The sequence below is a fragment of the Thunnus maccoyii genome, chromosome 9, assembly GCF_910596095.1.
Source record: "Thunnus maccoyii chromosome 9, fThuMac1.1, whole genome shotgun sequence".
Lineage (NCBI taxonomy): Eukaryota > Metazoa > Chordata > Actinopteri > Scombriformes > Scombridae > Thunnus > Thunnus maccoyii.
Window position 1 is genome coordinate 21329209 of NC_056541.1, and position 19382 is coordinate 21348590.

The 19382-nt window shown below is 39.1% G+C and overlaps 1 protein-coding gene across 1 annotated transcript in view; it reads left to right on the forward strand.

The window, feature by feature from the left end:
- The first annotated feature begins 934 nt into the window (after window positions 1-934).
- rasa1a (RAS p21 protein activator (GTPase activating protein) 1a) overlaps window positions 935-19382 on the forward strand; it is a 29051-nt gene continuing 10603 nt past the window's right edge. Inside the window, exons 1-2 of the mRNA XM_042421097.1 lie at window positions 935-2204; window positions 17236-17388. Coding sequence (XP_042277031.1) covers window positions 1669-2204; window positions 17236-17388 — 689 coding nt within the window. The 5' untranslated portion in view covers window positions 935-1668. The remainder of the gene's footprint in view (window positions 2205-17235; window positions 17389-19382) is intronic.

Below are 19382 nucleotides of genomic sequence, written 5' to 3' on the forward strand. Positions count from 1 at the left end.
CCACTATGTTCTACCAGTATGAAGGTTAACAACCAAAACATATCACTGTCCTAATGCTTTCTGACTACAAGTAGCTACTCAGTATTTGTGTCAGTCTATCTGACATAATGCAGTGGCAAAAGGCATTAAAGTAAATGAAATACTCACTCAAGATAAAATTAACAACAGTAGACGTTATGTCACAAAGCCAGAGCTATATTCAGAGTGTCTTCAGCACTGTGTCAAAAATGATGATTAAAAGCACCCAGTAGACCACATGTCTTTCATTTTGTCATCAGCAATCAGAAAGAAAGGATGAGGATTAGGTAAAATGCCAGACCAGAAAGACTGAATGATGCCAGTTCAGTAAAATTGACAAGTTTTATGTACATTGCCCTTTGGGAGGAATCCTTACAATTACAATCAATTAAATTAAAGCGTCCAAAGTATGATTACACATACCTGTCCACTTAGAAAAGACTGCAAAAACTGTTGTTGTTATGCATCCTAATCTCTTACTGTTCCTAATTTCTGTCTATACATAGAAACTGAGTGATTGATATAACCATTACTTAGTTATCAGAAAACTAAAAAGAGCGACTTGTTCTCTGAAGTGGTGCACAAAACTATAGGAAGTGCCAAAAAAAAAAAAAAAATCCTGGTTGAACATTAAATAATTTACATGGAAAATATGCATGTAATCTTTGTACTGCATCTAATCAGTCATTCAGCAGACCTGATTTTGGCAAGCATCTATCCTGTCATTGAGCAAGAGATTGAGAGATAAGTCTTGCAATACCCACTCTCTAACTCTTATATGAATTAATTGTGCAGTTATATTTTAAGCCATTAGAAAAAAATCATATAAATCTCAATTAGGATACGGGACTCATTTCTCATAGTAGCCCACTGATTGAAGATGGCATGGATTGAACCGGTGCTGCTCTGTGTTCACTTGGCTCTGTCTGCTGTGTGACTGGAGAGGAGTGGGAGAGGGAGGGGAGAAAGAGCAGCGCAGCAGCGGGCAAGCCACCAGCCCCGAAATCGAGAAATAAAGGCGAACTTAGCTTGAATACGCAAGAAAATTTGACTTCGGTTTAACGACATGGGAGTCTGTATAGAGCAACACACCGTTTCGGGGATTTAGGCGATAAGGCTGGGTCGTTCGTGGACACTACCCGAGACGACTGGAAACTCAGAAAGAAAGAAAACAACAACACTGGAAAAAAGACGGGGATTACACACTAACAGTGACAATAAAACAACACTCCCCGGACAAGTGGTCTGCCTGGTGCCGAGGGTGAAGTCCGAACAGAAAAAAACAGGAAATATTGGGTGAATTGATATTCTATTTGAAATATTGTAAATGTTAGTTTCCAGATAGCGTTTCTATGTGAACTTTAAACTCAGGAAACAATGAAGACATAGCGAGCAAGAACTCATCAAGTGTCTCGAAGCTGCTAGCTGTCCCGCTAGCGTTAGCTTGGCTATCTTGAAGCTAACGCCCGCTAGTGCAGCCAAATAAGCTAAGTTAGCTTGTCGGCTAGCGTTAGCTGGCTAGCTAAACGCGTTTTTGAGAAACTTTTGGTGTTGTTTCCCCGGAGCCCAAACGCTGAAGGAGTGTTGTAGAAACAGAGGGGAAGGGCAGGTTCCCTTCTGGACTTTTTCCCCTCTACGTATTTTCCTAATATGATGGCTGCGGAGGTCAGCAGTGAGGAGACGGGCTCGGTCACGACAGGGACAGGGGTGGCAGGCGGAGGAGGCCCGGAGACGGCCCCTTTCCCCTACTATCCCAAGTCGACCAGAGTGAGAGTCACTGATTTGGGGCAAGGACCAGCACCAGCCCTCCGCCAACATTCAAACACCTCTCCGGACTCGCTGCCCGACATGAGTATAATCTACCCCCCGTCTAGTGGGGATATGACCGGATCAGTGCTGTCCGCAACAGGGAGTGGCGGAGCAGGACATTCAGCTTTCCAAGGAACAAGCTCAGGGACCGTGGGTGGCATGTGCTGCTCTCCCACCTCGGAGGGTCCGGCTAGTCGGATTTCACCCACATCAACAGGCCTGGATGGGGTCTCTGCCTTCCCCCCACTGCCACCTCCTCCTCCGCCTCCAGGTTGTGGGGGGCTCGGCGGCACTATGGATGAAAGCGACATGCAGGATGGACCGGAATACGAGGAAGAAGAGGTGGTGTTCCCCCTCTCTGCACCTCCCACAAACCAGTAAGTATACTATCAGTAGAAATGACATTTTGAAATCAACATTTTCAAGCGTCTTGTACTTTTTAGGGGGTTTACTTCCTTCCTGCTGTCATATTTGTGTCTGAATTTGACAGTGTGAACCTCAATAGGTCAAACACAAAGCTTGTGCTACTCTCAGCTGTCAGCAGTTATGATCGACATTTACAGCCCACTATTAATACTTTGTGTACCCTGGATTTTTGTAACCAATAACCAAACAGTTGTGGCAATGAGACCAGAGCCTTCTTACTGAAGTAATCTCAGATCAATGATGCAGTACTGATATATGAATTAATGATACATTGATTCTTTGTTTAAACAAAGTCAAATTGTTGGATTGAAATATTCCCTCTTCTCAGAATGAAGCAAACAAGACAGTATTAATGTGCATTTCATATTCTCTAAACATTTATATCATGACTCTTAAAGTGAGAAGAAATATATTTAGAGTGGGGATGCTAATTTTAAGCAGTCTTCATTGTTGATCTTCCACATTATTGGTTAGTTATTGATCATTCATAAAAGTTTATGAATGATAAAACACATCTTATTATATGAGAAAAGCTACATTTAAATAATTGACATGTGTTATTGTCACAGAACTTTTCATAATCGATTTAATCTGTCGATTATGTTCTCAGTTAATTGATTAGTTGTTTGGTCCATAACATGTCAGAAAATGGTGAAAATTGTCAATCGCTGTTTCCCAAAGCCCAAGATGACATCAACAAGTCTTGTTTTGTACCAACCAACAGTCCGCAACCCAGAGATATTCAGTTTACTGTCATAGAAGACTAAAGACACTAGAAAATATTCACATTTGAGAAGCTGGAATCAGAGAATTTTCGCATTTTTTTTTTTTTTGAGTAATGTAATAGTTGATGACTAAGCTAATTGATTAATCGACTAATCATTGCAGCTCTACTAGTAAGCATGTAGATAAAAAATTACACAAATGAATTATTTGCTGAGTCAACAGTGAAATAAAGTAAAAAATATAAAAATATAATACCGTCACAAAAAAGCTGCCCCTGATCCTCTTGTCATTAACAAATAGTCAAACACAAGTCAAATGATTCAACATAAAATTTCTGCATATGAGAAAAAGTTAAGCGCTTAAAACTAAGTTTAGTCCAGTCTTGTATCAACAAAAGGGCTGTAGCATACACATGCAAAGATATTTATTAAAGAAGTGAAATTAAAGGGGCTGTTGCATTTTCCTGAAAACAAACTAAAGTCTTAATGACTTTTATTCAAGAAAATGAATATATACATGTAGTAAGGGGTGAATTGTATGTGCAGTCTTAAAAACTGCACATTCAAATGTCACATAATACTGTCATAAAAATGCCTGATCTGTTTTGTAAGGGATAAAAATTGACCAGATCAGTTTTGCCATGCAGAATTAATTAGAGGAAGCAGCGTAATTGAACTGATTAGATAAAGAGGTTCAGATGACAGGTGCTTATTTCATTCTGGTTGAGATCAAAGTATGTCATCCCGGTGAGCAACATCTGTATTGAAATCCACTTGTGTCATGCCTGCATCATGGGTTCTGATCACAAAAACAGCTGAGAGTAAGCACAGTGCAGTTATCCTAACGTTATGGAGTTCAGCTTAAGTCTAAGCGCTGAAACATATGGATGGGTACAGATGATATTCAAGGGATGCAGAAATACTGCCACACCAATTTGTGTTAGTACTGTATCTTCTTAAATAAATGCTTTATTTTGATTGATTGTATGTCACTGCAATAGTTACCATATGATTTTCAGTGAAGTATTATTCTCCATCATGCTGTATGGAAAATAGAGGTCAGCTAAAAGAAAAATCGAGTGTTTCTGGTTTGCTGAACAATTGTCTACATATAGCTAGGGATGTTTGCCCTTTTAATAATGGGTATCTGCTGATAACAAGTCCAATCCTAAATGTTGATTAAATATGTATCAAGCACATTGAAATAACAAATACTTGGTTCAAAACTATTGAGTTCCCGAGCTTCAGTTATAGATATGATACGAATGAAAGTTAAACTAAGAAAACAAGACTCCTGACAGTGAATTGTCACCTGGAGAGAAGATATTTCACTGTTGTTAGAACTACAAAACAACTTGTCACTGTTGTGTCCACTTGTGATTGTACTGTTGTGTTACAGATTGGAGTTTCTACCCTCATAAACAATTGTTGGTCGAGTACAGACATTTGCTTTGGACGCCACTTTAACCAAACAACAGCCAAGTTTTATTTTGGCCTGTCATCATGTTACTCACAAAATTCATGTTAAATAGTGACAGCTGATATGACTTGTTGCTAGCAACATTTGTCATTTTAGCCGGCAGAAATGACAGTCTGTGTTGGCTAAAAATGACGAGCTGCTACCTGATGTTCCGCACAATGATTTTTACTAATAAGAAGGATAGAGGAGAGAAAAAGATTGAATAACAGTACATTTAATTTTGTCAGAACTCACTCACTAGTACGTACTAGATGTGCCTTTTAAAATTTGTATATGCAGTGAAATGCTTGCACTGTAGGCTGTCAAAAAAGAGAGCTGCGCTGCAACACGACAAGGCTGAGGTGGACAAAACATAGCAGAGTACAGTAAAGAAAAGAGGATAGGCAGTTCATCTGATTTATTTTGGTCAATGTGATCCATTAGAATATGCCCGGATTGACCCTGATATGTCTTGGGAAATATCTACTTATAGTCAATTTACAGTCCTCTTTACTTAATGGACATTATGTGATTGAAATATAATGTTTTGTGTGTGATTAAAGTGAAACAGGGCTGAAACCGGGTATTTGTAAACCTTTTATTTAGAGCAGCATCTAAAATATATCTTAAGTTGTTTTTATGAATTTATCAGGCATGTACACAAGCACATGTCCAAAGCCGGGTGTGTGCTGGTGTTGTAATAACCTAAATACGGCCCTCCCATTTGTTACAGTCTCATTAGAGAAGTGCTGACTGAGCTTTGTCATTTCTGGCCCTCATACTGTGAGATATGGAAGTGCCTGGGCCTGGAGTGTGGATTCAGCTCTTATTTTAGGAGCCACCCTATATCTCCCTGTCAGATTACAGAGGAAGGGGAAGGCCAGCATTTCACCATTCTTGCCTGTACTGGTAATGAACAAGCCTAAATGGAATTAACCACACTCAAATCCAAGTGCTTACATATAGCACTGGTGTGGAAGTGGTTGTTTTGCCAAGGGAATACTTCTCCATTGGTTTGCACTTGCATTCCAGTTTATCAACTTGTAGCGTTGCCAGAGAGGCAGTGGAACAGTTGTCACTTGTGCATGAATGGCATTGATTTTCTTTGGTCTTGCTTGTTTCACAATGAGAGACTTGTAGTTGAATGTTTATCTGCCACATTCACCAACACACATAACTTTACACGCTGGTGAGAGTCAAAATGAATCTACTCACTCTATGGCCTTCCCTGAACTGCTTTACTCAACTGAGTTGTGCAAGGCACATACACAACACAAACTTTCCCTCTATTGGGTTTGTGGTTTTGGTGAATTGGTTGTATTGGTGATGAACGCACCGGAAAGCTGGACCACAAAAGTTTCTGGTTATTATTAGGTGACTATTTCCCAATAGATGTTGTGAAGCTATGACAGTGTTGATGAAAATTAGGCTTACTCTTATGACCTTTACACACATTGAGGATAGTCTGCATCAAAGTGAAGTACACACTAAGAAAAATACTGACAAAAGTTTTTACAATATACTATTTTCTTCACTTTAAAGAATATTTTTGAGGATGTATTGGTTCAATTTTCAATTACATTTTTTACTGTCACCAGAGGAATGTACTCAGCACAAACCTGGTTAATAAAATATTGAGGTCAAATGCTAAATGAATGTATGTGTGTGCTCATCATGAGAACACCTGCCATTGGCAATGTTTGCAAGGCCAGACACAGGCTCTCCTAAGAAGTAGGCACACTGCCTTCATTCATACTCTGGTGTGGCAGCGGATGCCTCTCAAGAACAGACAAGTTATAAGGTGCTGCCCTTGCCATGTAATGATGCCCCAGATAAGGAGAGGGTATGTCCCTCCTTCAGGATGTGTAACTGATTCTCTGTGATGGACAGCAGCCCCTCTGTGAGATTACTGTCTGATCCAGTGATGTTGTCCTATAGATGATGCCTAATCTAATATATAGGGATTCAGGCAAAATGCATCACAGTCATAGACATTGCTCAAGCTTTGGCCTGGATGAAATCTAGGGAACGCAATGACACATTTTATGGTATAAAATTAACTCATCTAGTGTCACGCAATGTATGTGAACATCCAGTCTATGCATATACAAGGCATGCATACATTTGTTTTTTTCCGTGATGTACTCTGGCACAGTTTTTTTCATTGTGCTTATAATAGCATGTGCCAATGGCGAATCTACCATTGGCAGCAATGGATGTTACATTCACAGCTGACTACCCTGAGTGACTCTGAATCACACCCTGCCCCTTCAGCTTTGTAGTTAGCTTTGTATGCCTTCTTTAATTGGGCTCCTAGACTGATCTTGTATTCCTTTGAGTTATGTTAGCAACCTCCAAAGTGCATGTTGGAAGAGTGATGGTGGAAAACTTCCACACTGTTGGAAGTGGTCCCACTGCGTGTTGCACAGTGACTGTGAAAGTGTAACTTGGCACATTTCAGAATGCCATAGAGTCAATATGTATGTGAGAGCGAGAGAGACAAACAGCAGTCGCGTTTATTCACACCTCTGTAAAACAGTGGGTCATTCATAAACAATGGTTGTAGCCCTGCAATAAGAATTTCACACCGATGACTTAATGAAGAGGCAAGAGTGAAGATGTCAGGTGGCCCCAGCAGCGTTCATTGCTGCTGCCTGTAGAAACCTCGAGCCTAATGCTTGAGCTTAAACAAACAGCACACTGGGAAATGAGTTGTTGATTTCAAGTTTCCACGAAGATTAGAGAGGATTTTAAGTCATAAATGGTTTCCCAGAGGAGTTGGTGGTAGAATGGAGGAGGAAAAAGGGAAAAGAAAAGTTGGATTTGAAGATCAGTGGCTGTGTGAACGAGTTTACCTATTTAGCTGTTGGCTGTGGAAACATCTCCTTAACTGCAGTGTTAATTGCGCACCCAAACTAACTAACTGCCCTTTGTTTAGGGTGGCAGAGACAATGGAATTCTGAAATGGCACAAGGATCATGTCACGTAGCTTAATGAGGTTATTCCCTGATGTTACCACTAGCCAAAATGTTGCAGCATTTTTCTAACAAAGCAGGGTTTTATTAATAGGATAGGATCAGTCATTACACAGTTTTGATTACTGACAAATCCAGCAATTAGAATTAAGCTTGTAATTTCCTGTTGTACGTATATTACAGCAATACTCCTACTTGGAAAGCTATACTATTGCAACTTATATAAAACTCTGTTTGCACCTTGTTTCACAACCGTCCCCTCAGTCTCCCACACGTTTTAGTAAAGGACGCACATGTTTATGGTGGGTTTACTAGACCCATTGATTGAAATACCAGTCCCACTTATATTAGTGAAAGCTCTGTGCTGTGCATTGATAAGGCAAACCCTATGGTTTCCATGCATTTTCAATGTGTTACGCAATGTCCTGTCATGCCCTTCCAATACCCACACTGCCCTGCCTTTTCTCTCCTGCATCCTGTTTTCAAGACTTCTGAGCCACTCATTGTGGCCTTAACAGGATCCTCAAAAGCATTTCAGTTGTGTTTGACAATACCCAGGATTTTTGATTTGAATGACTTTTCACATCGGTTAGGTGTGCTGAATAGTAAGTTGGATATTTTGCATGGTGAGTGTTACAGTGCCAGTTTAGACTTATGTACAATAGTACTACAGGCATGACTTCCTACACAACAAGTATGATAAAGGAGTCTCTTTTAAAAGTGTTATTGATGCATTGTTACTTGTACAAAAGAGCGGCCACACAACTGAAAACTAGTTTTGCACATCTCCATTTTATTGAGCTACACTATCTGTCTCATGCATGTTTGTATAAGTTAGAGCACATTCAGTTGGCTTTAATTCTTCCAGAAGATAATGTTCTTAACTGGGTGTCTTTGCTCGTGGAAATCAAAAGCTCATGAGGAATACTGTATGGGTAGATGACAGTGAAGCCTATTATCACTGATGTAATGATATTATTTAAGGGAGGCTGATTCACAGCAGGAAAGCCGAGATGTCGGCTTTGGTCCCCGTGTGTCTGGCTGAGCATTAAAATGATGTTGGTTGGTTGGCATTCAAACTGAGCAAGGCTGAAGATGCATGAATGGCCCTTTCCATCTGTACGGTTTAAGTCTGCCCCTGTGTGCTGCCACTCTTTTACCTTGACTGAGGTAACAAGCCGCGGCAGTCCATCATGTGTAAAGCAAAACAAAACTAATTCACAACAGCTGACCTCCATGGCTCTCAACTTTTTTTCTTTCCATTGTGGAAACTTGAGCACACAAATATAAGTAAATGTTTAGTGATCACAATTTGCATAATTGTTGTTTGACTTGTTGGTTGGTGCATAAACCCTGGCAGCATTCACATTAAAAGCTCTGGTGTTTATTTATTTACTAAAAGATTGCTTAATGAGCGGCAAGCTTCACATCATTGTGTGTTTTGATCTTTAAGCCTGGCTGAAGCCAGGTTTATACAAAACTACTCTCTAAGGCCATTGCTGGTCACGAGGTTGTGTTGTTTGTTTCCACAAATGCAAGTCTGTGTATATGAGTGTTTATGGGCTGCACATGAATGTGTACTCATTCATACAGTTGCCCATGTGTGCTGAGATGCCACTCCCTACTGTTGCTGTCCTACTGCTTTCGAAACCAATAGGCAGCATGCTCATGATGCATGACTTTATGAGAGAGAAAGAGGGGAGAGTAAGAGGCAGAGGAAGTCAGAGGAGAATAAAGTGAGAGACAAGACTACAGAGCTACAGTTTTCCTCAGCCTCTTTATCAGGAAAGATCAACTTGGGTATCTCCTGAGAACAGTGGCTAAAGGATAACAGAAACAGACATTTGATCATTCAATTTTCCTCTTATTAGTGAGTAAAACTGAATGCATGCGGGGTGTCAGTCTACATCTCTGTGTCTTCGTGCTCATTTTACTTCCATGGATGTTGCTCATTGACCCTAGTGACAGGAGATGAGTGTATCAGGGCAGCAGAAGGGTCACATCGTCATGGCTTGTTTGGATTTAGAGCTGCCTTTGCTCTGCTTTCCACATCAGAGCTCACAGTTTTTGCCCGGCCAGCAGCTGTATCAGTGGAGTGGGTGCACCTTGTGAGACCAGGGGACACATAGGAGGGACATGCAGCAGAGGGCGAACTCGGCGTAAGTGTGGCATCAGATAAACCTGCAGTTTCTTACCTCGCCTCCCAAACAATGGGCTAGAAGAAAGTGCTGACAGCTCCTGCTCATTTGTGTCTTTTGTTCAACTATTTTTTTAATTTCAGTATTCCATTTTTTAATTCAGAAAATTATGCGTGCATGTCTGCGTGCAGTACATTCATTGAAAATTTTGCTTGACTTGCTTTTGAATTATCAATTAGAATATCGCACGAAATCCACCAAAGATCTTTTTGTGTCCACACTCTCACTTGAAAATAGTTCACTGGGTAATTGTCAAACACTTGGTTTTGGCAATTTAAAGGTAAAATATGCTCATTTTGTCTGATCATCTAATTCCCAGACCTGAAGGATAAAAGACATCATATTTATCCACATGCATGGTAAAGATATAACCCTACTGGAGTTTTGCTCTCTTTTAAAATGTTATGCTTTACTGGGTGTTAAATTTCTGTGTAGAAAACATGTTGTGCTTAGTCTCCCTTATAGTAAGTTGGCAGCTCCACTGAGGCGCATTGCTAATGTACGTTAATGCAATGTTTCATTACTTTTTGATACTGATGAGAGCTGACAGTCAGTCTGTGGAGATGTTTGAGTACAGCCGCATCCATCAAGACAGAAGATGAAGAAGAGAAACGTAAGCTGGATAGAAAGAGCTCACAAAAGAGCTTAATGAGAGACAGACAGATGAGGTCCAGCTCACTCAAGTCACAGCAATCTGTGTCTGTCCTGTTAACCTTATTGCCCCCAGAGACGTGCCTTCAGCCATCAGAAAAAAACCCAGTTTGATTTTTCTATCATGTGGTAACATTGAAGCCGTAAATAAAGTGGATTCTCAGGGTATTTGTGCTTTTTAAAAATAGTAATGGTTTTGGTCAGTGGAGTATATTTTCCAATAACTTGGTGTTATTGGAAAGTATTTTGGCTTGGTATAACACATTTCACCTCAGAGCGTTTAAATTTGCTTTGTTTTCCTCCTAGACTATGATTATTAATGTGTACCTCAGATTATTCTGTCGATGTAATTTTCAGTCATTTTCTTCATCCATTTATATGTCATTGCCTAAGTCTTCCTATGGGGAGCATACGACTAGAAACTTGCTGGTATTGTTGTCTTAAAGTTCCGTCTAAAATACTCTAATTATGAATGCATATTAATGACACAAACAATGCAAGCAGAGTCTGCTATTTAGCCTACAATTGATTTTTAATTGAAACATAAATTAACATGCATAATATGCACTCAAATATTTTTTTTCTGCACTTACAGCACAAAGTAGGCTTATTTTGCTAGTTTTCTTGAGTTTTTTCTCAAATAAAACAATACCCCATTAAGAAAATAAAATGTAAAAAAGTATTTTACTATATTAATTTGTAATACAGTGCTTCTATCTACTCATGCCACTCTACAAAATATTAACTCTATAAAATGTGGTCATCTTTGTGCAAGACTGTTAGATTTATTCAGTAGCTGCAGCATCTCTCATTCCAATTGGAAGAAGAAAACTATATTTTTAACTCTGTGTGCTTCCTGTAGCACCATGGTTGTCCTTTCCAAATCAAAAGCTAAAAAAACAAGGAAATCACAGTTGTACAGGTTTAACTGGGTCAACACTATGGGCATAATCTACACACAGTATGTCACTCCTATCCTGTCAGAGCTCCTGTGATGCAATGTTTTTAAGGCATTAAGCCTTAAAATATAGCCAGAAGGATTGTGTACACAATAAATCATGCTGCCATGCTTGCTGGAGCCTAAGCCCTAGATTTTGTCATCTTGCCCAAGCTCACTAGGCTTGGGCATGTTCGATTTCAACAATGTGCAGCGATATTGTACTTGACAGCAGTTGACATAATTAGCAGAACTATGCATATAATATAACCTAACTTGTATGCTCACCGGAACTGCTGACATTAATGCCTTTGCAACTTTTCTCATGATAAAGTGACGTAATAGGTTTCCTGTGTGAAAGTGAGGTTTAGAATGTGAAACAGAGGATTCAGGTGGTGGAGAATGACACTGTGGGTGACTCCTCCTGCTCGTTCGCCAATTTGTTACTTGTGGCTTGGTTAGTGTAGATAGCACACTAATTTGCAATGCATGTGCACTGTTAATTTATATCATTTGTTATGAGTTAGTCTGCTATTGTTGACTGAGGGAACTGGAAAGAGATAAATGCCTTATTTTGAGTCGTGCGTCAGAGGAGAGAACCAGGACGTCACTGTGCTGCTCGTTGTTCATGTTCAGACATGACAGGGCATTCCTCAAGCTGATAGTAGCACTGTATCCTATCACCGCTGTCATGGCCTATGCTCATATTCTGTTTATTCTAACACCCTTCCTGCCTGGTTTACCATGCCATCATTGAGAGTGTGACTGAATATTGAAGCTCATAAATAAAGCTACAGGAAATGTCATATACACATCAAATTACTTCCATATCTGTCTATATATAAATAGTACTTGTGATGTGGCGTGTAAAGCATTGATAAAGTTTCATTTCAAAAGCAATAAACTGTGAAAAAAAACAAAAAAACCCACCACAGTTCATTTTAACTTTTCGTCAAAAAACTCCAGACACCAGGATCTTAGTTGCGTCCGTGTTGGCAGTAAATTAAATCAACAAGGCTACATCAATAATGCAGATAACCTCAAGGCACCGTACAACAACAAATCCACATGGCTTAGGTTGCTATGACAACACAAACCATATTGTACAGCGGTGAAATAAGAAACACCACAGCCATAAACTGTATGTTTTTAGCAAGATGACCAGTAACCCAAACTGAAAATACAGCAGAGCAGCACCGTCCAAAATGGAACCCAGTGGAAAGTTTGTGTTGAAAGCTGAGTATTGATATAATGGATTATTAATACACATTAGAAACCAGATTGGTTGATTCAGCTTGATTCATCAATGCCGACAAGCTTTTTGTTGGCCACAGGTATAACATTAAAATTTTGTAGGCAACAAACAAATATATTATAACTGCCAGTCTAATTTAGAAAAACCCACTTATTGTTGAGCTCCACAAAACACCAACAGTGAAGCTCCCTGCATCCTGCACTAAACCATAAAGCCCTGTTTTTATATTGAGTCTGGGCTGAAATTCACTATGAAAGCAAATATACTTTTTCATTTACACTCAGAAAAGTTGCTTGGAATTTCTATGGTGGAAAGATCAATCTACACGGAGAGTCTTCTGCTGTAAGAGTCCCTGTATTACTCAACAGCGCACATATCCATATCCTCAACTCTACGGAGTCGGTCAAACATCAAAAGCAATAAAACTTTGTTTAAGTCTGCGATGAAACAGTTACAAACTAAGCATTTGAACCAGGAAATAAAGATGATGAAATTAAACTAAGAAACAGCAGGGAAGCAACACAGTTATGGATGACATTTCTTGTAGGTGAATGTAAGGATATGTAAGGATATCACTATATTTCCCCTATGTTTAGCATGAAGTCATTGATATAATTGTAGGATGGTAATCAGGTATATTTAATGACCTTCTGTAGGTAACCTGTCTGTGATGAAGTATGACACTAAAGCCACTATTTTATAGTTTACTTGTCCATGTTTGTTTTCTAATCTGAGGCCCAATGATATGAATCACTTTTGTTAATGTATTTAGTATTTCTTGTTTAAAGCAACAAATTATGTTTTGTCTTGGTTTTGCAGAATAATGGTAGTAGTGATGTCTTAATTTCTTCAATATTTTATCCCTTTCTTTTTACCCTTATGTTTATGACACCCATTTCGTCATTTTTAGAAATTTGGGTTAGGTGAGTGGGAAGGCTGGTAATAATTTACAGAGACAGAGAAAATGCAGAAATACTAAAGTAATAGGATTAATGCAAAAACGGTGGTATAAGAAACATTCATGCCCATGCCCTCTAATCTTTTAAATTAATTTAAAAGAATGCACTTTAATCAATAATATACTAAAGCTAACACATGGATGTTACACTTGGTGTGACTTGGTTAGACTATCTGTTGAAGATGGCACTTCTTGTCTGATAGTAAACCTTCACATGTTACTATTTTTGTACTTTCGCCCACAACTCTAAACAGCCCAGAATAGGCTAGCTGATGCAGTTCTTGTGTTTACCACAACCTAACCTGTGGCAACAGCAGCAGGCTTTGTGGCAGCAAGATGCAAAGCCTTGGGCCAGTTTATCATATTGAATCAACATTTTGCTGCATTAGAATATTCTTCCTATGTAACGGTGCAAATCTTCAACCGAATAAGTTTGTTGTAGTCAAAACAATCTTACTGGAGTGAGGCTAAGACTCAACCCTGTGTGTGGTTTAACTGGGCATAATGTTGACAGACAAACCTGGAGACTAATAGTGTAATTTCTCAAATTTGAAATTAAAAATCTTCTTTTTAATCTAATAGCTTTGCCCGTGAAAACACTGGTTCACAGCCGTAACATCTCCAGTGTCGTAGCTATTCTGTGATACCACAGGCACAGAGTGACACACAAAAAATGTAGCCTAATGTAATGTATATTTGCTTGTAAATATAAACAAAGCAATTTAAATATAAACCAACAGTTGTTGGTATTAGTAGGTACTGTTGGTAGTTGATGGGCAACAAGCCTGTTTTCATTCAGAAAAAGCATTTTTTTTTCAGTGTGTTAGTTTGGAGCATGCTATCATAGGCCTCCAGCATTTACTTGGCAGACTGAATCCCGCATCCTGTTGCAGTCAACAGTGCTATCTCAAGTTCATGTACAGCTAGGAACATAGAATGTTATCATTAGGGTTTTGTTACTTTTTTTTCCTAACATGAATAGCGATCAAAGGAGCCTTCAAATATACCAGATGCTTCTCTGACAATGTATTGAAATGGTGCTAATACATCAGGAGCAGATATTTCTTCATTTTCTTTTCATTTTGAAAGAGAGAGAGAGACGTTGTGGTTATGTTGTACACGCCTTAACCATTAGGGCCACCTGGGTGCTGCATCAGGAACGGGCTTTGGAGTCTGAGGTCCTTGTTACAAACCAACATCTTCCTGTCAATCATGATCCATGCAGTCTAGTGCCATGCCAATCTCCAAGTTGCAGACCTAACATTGGCTGCTCCCTCTGTTTAGTTGTTTAGGATGGCTTAAAGCAATGGAAACAATAACTGGCACTCACATGCTTTTTCATATTGTATTGTGGGTGGTTTTGACTGTAGAATATTTTTGTAGATGTTGTGGTTTGGGCAATTTGGCTGAGAACCCAGGGTCCTTATTGGACTGGTTAGGGACTAGTTGCAGTAGGAGTTTGTATCTGTAATGTCTTTTATGAAGATTTTGATGTCATAGTATATAATGGGTGGTGTGTGCACGTAGGGTTTTTGCCACTCTTCTTTTGCAGTTGTCTATCTTTCTCTCTTCACTGTTATACCCCACTTCAGCGTTATTTCCTGGCCGCTGGGCCCAACTCTCCAACTGCTCTCAAACGCCCTCTTCAATACTCTTATCACCCAAATCCCCTCAAAGCCCACTCACGGACGCTTTACGCTCCCTCTCCTCTTCCTCAGCCTCCTCTTAGCAAGATTTCTCCAGCTTACTCCATGGTAGCAGACTTCATCATGTGTTCTTTACAAGTAGAGAGACCTCTGCTCACCGTAACCAGATGGGAGCCCTTCAGGTCTACAGTGAAAAGAGGTACTGCAGCACCTCATTCAGCTTCTCACCACTGGATGTTTTTCCAGTCACTGCCTTCTGTTCTAAGAGGCACCATTGGCCTAAATTTGTGAAAGCGTGTTAATTTTTTACCTCAACTGGCAAGGCCCTGTCAAGTTCAGCCTCACCTGCTGAAACTTTAACCAGTGTTGGCTTCTGTTTAATTCAGAAAGCAGCAAGACTTTAATGGTGTGGTAGAAACTCAAAAATGAAAGCTTTTGGCTTTTAAGCTTTTACATGCCTTCCCCTTTCCATTTGTTTTAGAATACATGATTTGCTCATTTTGTGAAGGTTGTACTCGTTTCAGTTCAGTTCAGTTCAGACCTTTATTGTCCCTCGAGGGAAAATTTGATTTGCAGTAGAGGGCAAAAACACAAACACAACATATGAGAGGACATGGGACATTAATCAAACAACTACTCATGAGAGTAGGTAGTACAACTTTAGAGTGTTGTGGTGTCGGGCCGGGCAGTTAATCAGAAAATTAAAATCAGTATCTCTAACTGACCTAATTTCAGTCACGTTGATTTGTTTAATTAATTTATTCCTTCATAGAGGCTACCACCTATGCCTGTAATGCACCTGAAAGTACAACAATGAATCTAACCCAATGGGCATAAGAATACAAATAGTTAGACTTGCTCTTGGTCTTGTTCCACATGGCAGTTAAAAGCAATGTCATTAACCATGCATGTCCAGTCTAACTTAGAGACAAAATGACTCAAATGCTGGAGAATTGCAGCTGGGGGTAGATGAGAAAGGGCTAGTATACAAAAAAAGATGTAATCTTGGTCATATGACTTGCCTTGAGAAAGACCGAGTGCGGTCAAAATGTCAATTTTATAATAAAATCATTGGATCTTTGTGTGTGGTCGTCTTCCCTTTTGATATATGTAGACACACCTGAGTTCCTTTTTTCCATTATGTTTTTTTCAGGAGGATTTAGACAGTATACTTGACAGTTTTAGTTGTCTCCTTACTTTTGAGATGATTATTTTGAGATAAATAAGCATTTAATAGAAATAACATTAACTTTATTGGGATAAATATTGTTATAGCATTATATGGATTATTTTTTTTATAGAGAGCCAAAGTTAAACAGGAACTTCTGGGCTTTGTTCCAAAAATAGAAGGGTCTCCACAACCTAACATTTATCAACATTGACAGTTTTATTTACTCAATATTCCCATTTTTAACAGCCTTTAACAAACCTCATTTCCAATAAGACCCTCTCGGGGTTAAGTGTCACGGATTGACAAAAGACGCAAGGCCACTGCCGAGATGACAGGTTGTGATTAGTTCAGACATGTCTGTTATAACAGCAAGACATAGAAGGCTGAACAGTGTAGAAGTTTTTAGAGAGCAGAGATTACAACTAAAGAGTTGGAAATTAACTTTAGATGAGAGTGTATATTAATACTATAGATACTGATGAAGCCATGTTGCAATGACACAGGTCATTTTATGGGAGCTGTAGTTTTTTTTTTTTTTTTAAATTGTTTAAAACTTTCTAAAAGCAAGATTAGAATAGTAGATGACAATTAGTTGTGGAATATGCAAAGTAAACCCCCGAGACAGCTTTATTATTGTTAATTAATGCTGAATGAGAGATTGCATTGAGTTACAGAAGCTAGTGGAACAGAGGCTAGCCCGAACGCCATTGATTGAGCTCTCTGTAATGTGAGATTTTCGGTCATTTTGGCCAGAACTACATAATTTATTCAAACAGGCAGTTGAATTAATAGTGTACTTACTGCACAATAGGTATGTGTACTGCCCTGCCTGACAAGGGGTCAAGTTCAGTTAAATCTCATTTTAGTTTGACGTTTCACAAAAAAGTATTCTATTCACCACTTAATGACTACACATACACAAGATGCTATTTGTATACATAAATAGTGACCTAACGCACCATCCACCAATTTCCCCCTCTCAATCATTTCTCTGGTGTCTGTCTCAGGTGGTACCATGGCAAGCTAGACCGAACCATCGCTGAGGAGCGGCTGCGCCAGGCCCGGAACCCTGGCAGCTACCTCATCAGGGAGAGTGACCGCCGGCCCGGTTCCTTTGTCCTGTCTTTCCTCAGCATGACCAACGTGGTCAACCACTTCAGGTAAGTCTGAGCAAGATGCAACATGCGGAAAAAACTTACAGAAAAGATCTCAGTGATGGGCCCAGTCTGAAGAAATACTCAGGTGGTGCCATTGTAAATGCCATCTGACTCAGGTTGTTGTTTTTTGTCCATTGCCAGTATAATTAACTGGGAAACGAAAGTGTTTGTGAACAGGGGATTTCCATGAAATGGAAGGGTCTTCGAGGTTTGGGACCTCATTTGTGTTAAAGACACTAATTGTGGTACTTATGTGAACTTAACTTCCTGTCTTTAGCTAGTTCTACGTTGTTCTGCATAATAGTACTTAATAGTTTGGTACATAGTAGGTCTGTACCAAAATAGTTTGGTACAATATGAACTGCTGCACCCCTGTTCTCCATAGAGCCCTGTAAGTAGGTGAGATAGAACATGAATGGCATCTCACAATAAGCATACAGCGTGCCACTGTCAAGTAGAAGATAAGGATAGGGGAACTACACAAGTTATTCATTACCTGGTAAGCAAAAGGACAGAAATCCACAAAGTGCAGTCAAAGCCCAACCTCAGAAGAGCTGATACTGAAGTGAGGTTTAAGAAGTGGTTTCCGGTGCCTGTCATGCCATGGCAAACTACTTCAACCCATTTGTCATAATCAAAGAGACAGACAGCACAAGATTTGCAAACAATGTTTTTATAATACATATCAGCTTGCACTTTGATGTCTGCTGAAACCCACGACTTGTGTGTGTATGAGTGATGCATAAGGCTTTTCTTTCATGCAATGTGTGTGGGTGGACCTGAAGTAAAAGAAAGAGGACAGCACACTTATCTAGTAGCAATACCGTGGGGTATTTTACAACCTTACAGTCCATAAAACAAGACAGATTAGGCATCACAATCTGTCCTCCCCTTCACTGGATATGTTATATTCAGTATGAGGACACATTAACCCCACAGCCCACACACAAGAGGTGAAGATGAATACTTTTTTTTTAGAGTGGCTTCCTTGAAGGTGTGAAATGATCAAAGTGAAGGTATTCATTAGTACAGGAGATCAATAAAGAGGCTACTGAGAGTAACATTTTGCTTTTACAGATAGCACCCAGGTTTCGACATTTCCTGATGTGTGTTTAATACCAACTGTAAATGTTTAAAGACATAACGTGGGGGTGGGATGAAGGTCTAACTATCAATTCACTTCTATCTCAGTTTTTCTAATTTTGGTCGCACTCTCTTGCCTCATTTTTGAAAGCACACTGCCCTTCATCATACAAGTTTAAGTTTATTTTGTTTTTGATGGAGTGTATTTTGTACTTGAAATGTTTAAAAATGTTTATCATATTTTTTACAATGAGGAGTTTATGGGTAGATTGTTTAAACTGATTTATTAATTGATTGACTTGATTGTATGTTTATTCCGAACATGTGACAAAAAACCAAAAACAAAACAAGAATAACAATGAACAATTAACATACAGCAAACTCTCAATAAACAAAGTCTCATAAACATAATACTTATATGGTTCTACCCCTTCTCCATAACTCAAACATTTAACTTGATATTTATCATATATACAACTCACAAACAACTACCTGCCACTATGTACAACCCAAATATCCACCCAGTGTCAATCACATATAATGTAGACAGTTACCTCAACGTTGATCCTACTGACCCTTCCTCATCACTATACCTCTTTAAAACTTATTGTTTTGTACATTTTATTGAATTGATTTATATTTGAACTTTGCTTGAGTTCCATATCCAAACCAGTCCACAAATTTACCCCACAAATTGAAATACATACACTCTTCAGAGTGGTACAAACACAATGTTTTTTAAGTTAAACTTCCTCTTAAATTATAACCCCCCCTCTCTGTCTAAGAACAGTTTTTGTATATTACTCAGAAGTAAATTGTTTCTTGCTTATACATTATTTGTGCAGTCTTAAATTCTACCAGATCCATGAATTCCAAAGCTAGTTTTTAACATAAATTTTAAAAAAGGATTTAAT